Here is a 10,325-nt window from a genome sequence, read left to right on the forward strand (position 1 = left end):
ATCAGAAGTCAAGCAACCGACAGCGTCTAACAGGTCGTTCCAAAAACTTTATAACCCTCCAATCATATCCCCACTCGTCCGCATACTTATTCGTGTGCGCTTACCTTTTAGACTGGCCACACCCTATCTGTAGAGAACATTAGCCGTAGATCAGTCTTCCCGTATATGAATTTCTATGCAAGAGCTTCGATGGGTATCCTGAACTTATGCAAAGGTAAGGACTTTGTGGTCAGAAGGAGAGAGAAAAAGGAAACCCCACGAATTAAGTAATTTTACTTAATTTCCCGTCTCTATAAATAGGGAACCAGGGTTCAGCGGAAGGGCTCAAAAAGAGGACGTGATCCTTGGATTTCGTTGGCTCTTGTCGTCTTCCCTATCCTTCTTCTCTTCGAAGTCTTCCGTGCGTGCGAGCTATTTAGGGTTCGAGTTTCGATCTCATCTACGCGAGGTCGGATCCTCTTCTCCAGTGAGGTAAGAAAGATCCATCTTCGATGAATTAGCTTGTGTTTTTTTTTTTTCCTTTTCCCTTTTTGTTCTTTGTCTCGTCGTTTGTGGATGATCGAAGTGTTTTCTGGTGGGTCTTTTTGATTTGGATTAGGTAAGGCGTCTTCGATCATTTAGGTTAATTATTTGGCTTTTTGGTTCTATTCTTGGTTTTGATATCTGGGATGCGGTTCTTGGTTTTTGATATCGAGTTCTTTAGATGGGGCTTTCTGATGAGGCGCAGCCAAGAGCAACTAAGCCGCCTTCTCTTGGAAAGTCAACGACTTTTCTTTCCATAGGCGGGGCTTTTTGGTGACTATGACTTGTTCATGTTGACAGATAATCAAGATCTTTCCTTTTTCTTTCCCTCGGTTTTTTCTGCTGTGTCCATTTTCTTGCAGGACTTTCTTGAAAAGAAAACGGATTTTTCTTTTTCTTGGGTTTATATTGAGAAATTGATTGGTTTTGTTTTTGTTTTTTTTAAATTATGTCCTACGTTATTAATTCTCCATCATAACTGGATCAGTTTGCGTTCTAAATCTGGATGCAAAACAAGATCTTTATCCAACTCATCAGGGAGAACAATAATAGGGGGTTTGATTGAACAAGTAAAGAGCCTGCGTTAATATCCAGTTTGATGGTGGTTTTCTTTCATCTTCTTGACGTATATTTTGGGCTTTGTTCCTTTTTAGGGCGTTCTGGGTAGTAGAAATCCTATGCTACACCTACTCTTTATTCTTCATTGCATCTGGCCGTACCTGCTTTATTCCTCTTTGAGAGGGGTGCAAAAGGAAGACTGGTTTGGTCTACTAAGATGCTTGACGTTATATATGAAGGTTCGAACGCTTAGTGAGGCCTATCTTACAATATGTGTTGGTCTATTGCTGTCAAGTCTGGTTTGGTCTAATATCTATGATAATTAATGGTGTTAATCAGATCTAGTCGAATCAAATTTGATCAAAATATGGATGGGTGATAGTCAGAAGGTCATGTTGAGACATGATTTAACATGATACGCAAGATGTGATAAGTTTTGGAGGTCAAAAGTTGATGGGGGGCCAGTTCGTACCTGGGTCTGGAAGTCAAAGAGTTAGTGTCTTTAAGAAATTAATCTGGTTGAGTTTTGTCTCTTCAATTGTGGTTGATTGGGTGAAATCGTGACAAGATCCAAATTTGGTCTAGCACAATGCAAGGAGCTTAATACCCTTCAGATTATGAAAAAGGGTTAGTTGTCCTTCACCATTCCCGATGAATGAATTTTGATTAGATGTTACATCCTCTAGGTTAGGCTGCTAAATGGTGTGGTCGATTGTACGGTTCTTTAACATGATAACCTTCAATACATTTGTTTGACCCTTTTGAGTGATCAAACTAAGAGATTATTTTCTTCTTTTTGTATCATTGGTACAAGTATGATTTTGTATTTGTTTCATCCCGATGTCAGTTTGCACAGAGTCATGCTGTTGATTATGGATGTATGATCCATTTTTGTTATGTGCTTAGCATTTCAGTGTGCCCTTCCAGAGAAAATATTGAGACTGTTCGGCGTATTTTAGAAGATATATGAAGAATATTTAGTAATTTGAATGACATTATAACTGAGTATGTGTGTGTACACGTACAGTTGTATTCATGTATATGTTTATATATATTTTTAATGCACTAGTTGTTTTCATAGCAGAGACAGGATTTGAATGCTCTTAAGCTATTTAAGAAAATTGCAGATACTATGATAATTTTTATTCTTTAATATTTTGGTAATAATCATAGATGCCACATTGATGATAAACCCTCAAGCTGATTACTCCAATGAGGTTAGGTTTGTTGGCTTTTGGTGGAGTAGCTGAACAAATGATATGTTGGTTTTCGGATTAGTATGAACTACATCTTTCTTAATTGTCCACTGAAACTTAACAAAATTCATATCTTGTGGTTTTCAGTTTGAGCGTAGCTTTCTAACTGAAAGTAGAGCTCTGTTCGTTCAATCTCCTTTGATTTTCAACAGTCAAGTGTTCATGTCTGGTCTTGACATCCAGGTCCCAACTGCTTACGGTATGTTTATAATATTCTGTTCTGGACTACATGTTCAACTATATTTGAGTGCTAGTATGCATTCACAATCTTTCTATAACAAAACATTTGTGCACTGCATGCTATAGTCTTCACTGAAATTGTTTTCATGTCCTGGTTTCTTTGGCATAGATCCGTTTGCTGAGGCAAATGCTGAGGACTCTGGTGCTGGTGCAAAAGAGTATGTGCATGTGCGCATACAGCAGCGCAATGGCAGGAAGAGTCTGACCACTGTACAAGGATTGAAAAAGGAATTTAGCTATAACAAGATCTTAAAAGATCTCAAGAAAGAGTTCTGCTGCAATGGTACTGTTGTCCAGGACCCGGAGCTGGGACAGGTACGGTATATCATATATCAGTAGATGCTGACAGATCAAGCATTTCGTATAAATTTCTGGTGCATCTGTTATTTCTTTTGTTTCATCCTTAAATGCATTGTGTTTCCAGGTCATTCAACTTCAAGGTGACCAGCGAAAGAATGTGGCCACTTTCCTTGTCCAGGTATTCTTTTTGCCTTGTTTTATTGGAAGTGATTTCCTACCCTGAGTCCACCAGACTCCATATAGAAATTGGTCATTGTTGGAATAGTCACTCATGGAAACTTTCGGCATCATCAATATGTCTTAGGCATAGGGTGGCAGTGGGTGGGGTGGTGTGGGTTTTCAGTGATGTCAAATTTGGGTAAGCTAATCAGGTGATAAGAATTAACCCACAGCCAACCTGGTTATTCTAAATGGAACCATGCGCACCTGATTCCCCAAATCAAGTAGGGCATCACTTGTTATCTTTAAAAATAAATAAATAAATGAATGAAGCTAAAAATAAGGGTACTAGAATAGGAGGGAGAGAGAGGACGGGGGGAATATTGCATGCACCAGGTGCAAGTGAACCAGGGCAAATTCCGGAGCATATGCATGGTGGAGAGCGCGCAATCGGGAATCAATGAAGTATACAAGGGGCAGCGTGGTGTGTTATCCACCATGGGATTTGCGTGGTCCAGTTGCACCTTGGCGCATGCAATACGGAGGGGCTGGGGGTGTTGTAAATATGATGAGAAAATGCAATAAATCTTGAATGCAATGGACTTGGTTAAAGTGGTCACCTGGTCAGAGAATATTGAAGGCCCACGGCAGTCTTTCCACTATCCCAGGGCCCAAAATTTAGGTTTTAAGAATCTTTCCAGCCTAGGGAACCTCTTACGTTCTGGAGGTGTACATTGGTGGGGCCTCAGATACCCCAAATCCAACCCATTTTTAGAAATTCTCCTCCCAGAGTCCATTTCAGACAGTTTGGTTGGCCTGGTTGCATATAGCCGCACCCCCTCATAGAGTACTGGTTTCAACGAGTCCAAGCATGGTTGTTGCTTTGTTTTGATTGTGATGGCTTTGATAGATATTCCATTGCATGAGTGATGGGGGCTCATGCAGGCAATTTTAAGTTTTAATCATGCCTTCAAATGACATGCAATTATCTACTTTCATTTTTCGTGTTACAGGCTGGCATCGTGAAGAAAGAGCACATAAAGATACATGGTTTCTAAGTAGCTGCAAATCAAGCAACGATAGTGTTACTACTTGAGACTGCAGTGGGGCATATATTATCTTGTTAGCTCCTATTCATGCGTGATATAATCTGTCCTGTGAGCCTATGGGAGCACATCTTCTGTTGTATTGTTTCTGTGACCTGATTTTCATTAAGAACATATGTTATCTTGAGTTTTTTGTTATGAATTGGAGCTTGATGTTCGCTTGTTTGAGTTCTGGTAACAATAATCCTCAAAAAAGTGTTCTGATAAGAACACTGGAAAGTTGGATACAATATTTTACTTTACGTGCTTCTTCCTCTCAACAGTCTTGAATTTTTCTAGTGAAACAAGAATACCAGCATCGGTACCCGGGTAACACTGACTGTTTCTTATTGCTTCTTTTCGGGTAAAACATGGTGTTCGTTTCACTGAGGGATGCCCGATGATAATCGTGGAGCTGTAACATGTTTGAAAACTACTGGCGTGCTTATTGTACGTATCAGGACATGTGGGTTAAACTGGCGGTTCTTCATATAGGTTAAATTACATTTTACCTTAAGATCATTTTTATCTGGAACTCCAAGTCGATGACTTTTATGATGACCAGTGTAACTTGCGGTCTTAAATTAATTTATCAGAAAGGAATCTGAGACGAACCTTTGGTTTACGGCAGTGTGAAATTGTGGGTGATGACAGCCTTTTTCAACTTTATTGTTGTTTAATGACTCACTAAATCGTGCTTCATAACAAGAATACTAAATTGCAACCCAGAATTTGAAGACCATGTCAGTTCGTTTTCTCGGTAATCCTTGCAGTGCCTTCATGGCTGGTGGTTGCTGATAATGAAAATTAAATATATAAATGAATGATTTACATCATTCTTTTCCTCAAAAAATATGACAAGATCATCTATACCATGCTTAAAACCTAAACGGAACCATTCTTTCCTTTTCATGTGATGGAGAGCTTCTTATATATTACACTCCTTGGGCAGCGTGGGATATCTTTCGTAGTCTTTGCAGTAGTCATATGTGACGAGGTTCCTCCCAACCCAGCTAAAATCCTCATGCTGGCCATCAGTAAGGCTCCAGGCCTCATACTGGTCCCACCAGTGCTCAGCGGTGGTGGAGACGCAGGCTGGGTATGGATCCTCCCACTGGCAACCATCTGCATGGAAGTCCTTGTAGGAAGAAACAAATGGCGCATTCTTCCAATCCGTCTTCTCGAGGCCTCCCCTTGTTGCCCAGTCATCAGCATTCCAGATGCTTGAGAACATATACATGGGCTTCTCATTTGGAAAGAAGTTATTTGGCTTGTCAGTGTTCCTGTAAACTCTTATGGGAACTCTGTCCACGAAGAACCTGCAGTTGAATTGCTCGGAGACATTAGCAGGTTTGTTCATTTGAATGGAATGAGCTAAGCTTATTTCTGTTGGTCGGATCAGGTCAAACACAAGAAAGGTTTCTGATTTATGATAAGATCTTTGTTTACCAAATAACTAATAAGGTTTAACAGGTCTGATCTGACCAAGTTGGTTGCAAATTTTATATCCTGCACCCCTACTTAATTAGATTCATGCCCAATCCTTGTCTAGTCTTAAAATTTGTATGTTTAGTAGACTTGGTTTCTGACACTGGATTAGAGTTTAAGACTTACTGCAGCCTGTAGTTTAAGACTAACAGAATATACAGAGCTACCTTTCCCCCAGTTACCTTAGTCATGGCTGGATCTCCTAGAGGTTCTGAAGAGGGTTATGGGAGAACTTAGAAGGGAATACTCACACAATGTGGTGACTGTTCCAGAGGATGGAATAGCTGTGAAAGTCCTCAGTGGGATCAAACCACAGCATATGCCTCATCTCTCTCCCACCAACACCACTCTTGTACACATTGGTCTGCATGGTGTATGGCTGCCCTGTCCTGTTCCCCAAGAACTCAAAATCCAGTTCATCTCTATCTGGCCCTGCTCCCAAGTCTGAACACATCTGCAATCAAGAGTACACAAAGATCTAAATCCAATCCAAAACCTTCAAAGATACTATCATCCGATCAGTCTCATCCATAAACCACTCACATAATAAGCAGTGACAACTCCAGCAGAGTCACCGCCCACCAACTTCAGCTTCATGCTGTACCACCCAAACCGGTACCTCTGTCGCGTTTGGAACCCACAACCTATAGTACAACATTTTGAGCAAATGTGGATTTAAGAAGAACATGCTTCAATAAATGCATAAAAGATTGGTTGCAACTTGAAATATTAGGTATCTTGTATTGAAAAGAGAAAGATAATATGTTTCCTATTCTAATCATCAACTTCTTATTGCTAGATCTAGAGAAGCAATATAGGAATCTGATCGATGTCAAAAACATTGTCGAAGAATCTTAGGACTATAAAAGGGGTGTCACCTGTTTTCTTGTCCAAGTAGAGGTACCACAGTTGCCCATCAGGTGATGTCTTGAAATGGTCTTCTGCCCACATTATATCAAAGTTATCCTTGAAGGAAAAAAAGGAAGATGTGTTTGCTGGAACTGCCCAAGAAGGACTCACGGAGCTTGCAAACCATAGAAGAACAAGCCATGAAGAAAGCCACAGCCCCATCTTTGCTCCTTGGAAGCAGGGGAAGTAGGAGAGGTGGAGTTAGTAGTCTTCAAACTAGTGGACTCTGAGAGGTTATATCAGCTTTGATTCCTTGCCATATTCTGTGCGAATCACAATTATACAATGCTAGCTATCAAACTAGATCTGGCCCTTAAAAAACACTGTTTGGTGTCCCTCCACCAAGCCTAGCTAAACAGTGCTCATTCAGTCAGATGGCTAAATACGAATCTGACAACTCTGATAGCTTCTGCCATTAGCTATAATAATTGAGCTTTGGGCAACACATGGTGATTCAGTGTGGAGGACTCACATTGACGTTCTCCATTTCAAAGTCAGGAATAAAGACAGGATGTGCAATCCTGGCAGCCTTGGGGTTGGCCTTTGCGGTGAAAGTAGACGGTTGCAAGTGGGACAGCATATTCTGTTTATAATATTAGGAATAGGAGGGGCAGACGGAGCAGGACGTGAATGACCGGCTGTTAAACAATGGGGAGGTTCCATTGGGCCTCACAACGGTATCGCCTTGGGTCTCGGGAAATGCGCGTTGTTGCAGTGCACGGAGCTGTTTTTGAGCGTGAAAGCTCATTTTGAATTGGGAAGAGCAAAGGTTGGAAATATCGTATACAATTTAAAGTTAAATCACCTGACATGCCCTCATAGGATGCGATATCGTGAATTGTACTGTTTTCGTTCCATTTATTGTTCTCAAATTTTCGAGACAAGGAGGGGGGAAAAGAAAGACGCGGTCGTATTTTCGGGTTAAAATATAGTTTAAATTCACATGTCGGGCATGAAAAGAGAAGCTTGTTTCACTCTGTAATTTGATTTCTGTGTAAGCTGTTAATTTGCTTATCACATGACGTCTGTGAATTTGGTGGAAATTTAATTGTTCTCACATGGATCAAATGCAATGAATCTTGACCATCATGGGTGACCGTGATCTCAATTGTAATTTTGATAGGTTTAGCAAGCTGGCACTATATACAATCAATATGAAAATAATAATATCTTCCCTTTTACATCACAATATAGCCCTTTTAAAAGTACCATATCCTGCAATATCCTATTTAATTGGCCATAAACCTATTCTTGTTAACTCAAAGCTGCACCCTTTTTTTTTTTTTTTTTTTTAATGACACCAGCATTGTCAAATGCATCTATGCGGCATAATTGATAATTATAACAGCAAAAAACAATAATAAATTATATTAGCAATATTTCTCTGGTGATGGAACCCAGGCATTATGATCATATAAAAATTATCAGACAATCTAGTTGAAAGTTCGCTGCATAACATCATAAATTAATCAACATCTTAAACTGTCTTCTGATGCCTATAGTCTGATTTGAAATTGATTTAAAATAATTAATCATATTAGATAAATCTTAAATTTCTTATGCATCATCAAATTTGGTTCATTATTTGTTTTTATTGGGTCATATCCATTTTGCATGAAGACCAACTCTTCTTCGTTACGGTCCAAAGTGATTCAAAGCATCCCTCCCTTTTTAAGCTTGCATGGTCTAAATTTGTTATAGCATACCAATGAAGGATAGATAGGCCTGGTGAAGACATCAATGGAAAGCGCGGCCCAAAAATATGCCTGCAAAAAGGTCAATCCGGTGTAGAAGGCTCTATAATAAGAGTATATTTCTATGTTTCAAATTCATGATATCTAGATTACTACTGAACAATCTTATCATTGCGCTAAAGCTCCATAACATGTAGAGAGCATATTTCTGCATTTCAAATTCATGATATTTAGGTTACTACTGAACAATCTTATCATTGCGCTAAGGCTCTATAGAGAGTATATTTGTGTTTCAAATTCATGATATCTGGGTTATTAATGAACAAACTTATCATTGCACTAAGGCTCACTCGTTGCCCAGAATCAGTATCAGGGCTTAAAATCTGATCCTGATCTCCAAGAGGCTGTAGAGCAATATACAATCTGGGCAAGGCCTAGAAGAAACCAAAAGTCCACCGAGATAACCCTATCAACTACATCCGGACTGCCTGACCGGAATAAAACAAAAAGAAAAGAAAGAAGAGAAGAAAAACTGCGTATGGACAAGGAAATGAGGAATGAACCAAGAGACTACGGCGGTGTTGATGGCTTTCCTTGCGGAGGATGGACCAATGCTTGGGGTCACAGAGAATATGGTACCTTATGTCCAAATGACAAGTTGCTTTTCTTATCTTTTTCAGCCCCTTTACAGACAATGAATATGTCTGACAACAGATATTTTCTCCAGATGTTGATATAGCACTGTAATGCCAATGGTGAAACTGACTCCCATTTTTTACTAACTTTTTCCAGCCAATTTATCGGATGGCTGCCAGAGACCGTAGCAACATGAATATCCTTATTTTGGGAGTATCTTTTTTGCTTTCCTCAATAATGAGATGGCCAGGTATGGTGGGTGGACAACTCTTCTGTCATTAGTTTAGACATTGACATCTCAGGATCACACCTCCGTGAGTCAATAGTCATGTTTCTGTATACGCTGGAACTGAGTAAATCAAAATTTTAAGAGAGATTTGATTGGAAGAAATTAGATTCTTGAATAAAAATAAAAATAAATGACTTTCACTCTTCAGCAGTTTGATTCGGGGAAGTCTCGTTCTCATTCTCATTCAAAAGGATCAATGATAGATAATATGCTCCAATCCCCAAATACCCAATCGCATTCTCTTTTCAATATTCAAATCTCATTCTACGAATTTACAAAATCGATTTTTCAAAAATATCTCAATCCATCGTTCTGATTTCGATTCTGATTTTAAATCTAGTTACAAGCCAAATATATCGGAGAACGTGGGCCAAACACACCCTTAATTTTTACCTGATTCACCATGTTGAGCTCATTCCATGCTTTAACTTAGGATCTCCACTCTATATTACTTCTAAATCCAATCGGACTGGCTAGATATTCAAAGGGCCAATATTGACAACAAGTAACATTACATCTACTAACATTTGTCATTCTTATGCAATATATTCAACTAAAAAGTGTAGTTAATCGAGAGTTATGATCCCCTGATTTATTATCATTATTTTGTTCACATAAATATCATTGTGCATGATTATGTGGACAATTTTTGATCTGATTTTATGAAGTGCATGTACTCATTTAATCAAGAACAACCAAGATTATTTTAGTGTACCATATGATGGGCTTTTATGATTTTGATTAGATACAAGATTGGTATAATTCTCCTCCTAACCTGTGATCTAGCAGGAGGGATAAAAAATAAAATAAAATAAAACCTATAATCACACAAGAAGAAGAAAAACAAGAAGAAGAAGAAGAATGTACTAAAAGTTGTAGGGTTATGTTTTAAAATGAAGAGCAGTTTCTACAGTAAAGTCAGAAGATTGATAGGAAAAAAGATGTGTCAATGATACCAGTGTCACTAGAGATACCTCCATCGACTCCATCTATAAATGATCCACTTTAAGTAGATTTAGATTTAAGATAGATAGATTTAGATCATAAAAGGATCAATCCATTTAAATATATTTATTAATTGGGTCGGATTTAAATTTAGATTGTTAACATGTTTAATATGTTTCAACCTATTTAATAATTGAGTTGGATCAGATAAGCTGACTAGAATTGTTTAATAAACAATCTATTT

At 38.7% G+C, this 10,325-nt stretch overlaps 2 protein-coding genes across 2 annotated transcripts; one reads left to right on the forward strand and one right to left on the reverse strand.

The window, feature by feature from the left end:
- The first annotated feature begins 301 nt into the window (after positions 1–301).
- Positions 302–4,309, forward strand: LOC105046896 (protein translation factor SUI1 homolog). Its single transcript, XM_010925641.4, has 5 exons — positions 302–471; positions 2,424–2,535; positions 2,686–2,891; positions 3,001–3,054; positions 4,049–4,309. The coding sequence occupies exons 2-5, from the start codon at positions 2,499–2,501 to the stop codon at positions 4,091–4,093; spliced, it is 342 nt and encodes a 113-aa protein (XP_010923943.1). The 5' UTR covers positions 302–471; positions 2,424–2,498; the 3' UTR covers positions 4,094–4,309.
- A 432-nt stretch (positions 4,310–4,741) lies between these two features.
- LOC105046897 (probable xyloglucan endotransglucosylase/hydrolase protein 8) lies at positions 4,742–7,449 on the reverse strand. Its single transcript, XM_010925642.4, has 4 exons — positions 6,487–7,449; positions 6,152–6,252; positions 5,860–6,062; positions 4,742–5,439 (listed from the first exon to the last, which is right to left on the reverse strand). The coding sequence occupies exons 1-4, from the start codon at positions 6,677–6,679 to the stop codon at positions 5,049–5,051; spliced, it is 888 nt and encodes a 295-aa protein (XP_010923944.2). The 5' UTR covers positions 6,680–7,449; the 3' UTR covers positions 4,742–5,048.
- Between the last annotated feature and the right edge of the window lie 2,876 nt (positions 7,450–10,325).

Source organism: Elaeis guineensis, chromosome 6 (assembly GCF_000442705.2).
Source record: "Elaeis guineensis isolate ETL-2024a chromosome 6, EG11, whole genome shotgun sequence".
In the NCBI taxonomy this organism is placed as follows: Eukaryota; Viridiplantae; Streptophyta; class Magnoliopsida; order Arecales; family Arecaceae; genus Elaeis; species Elaeis guineensis.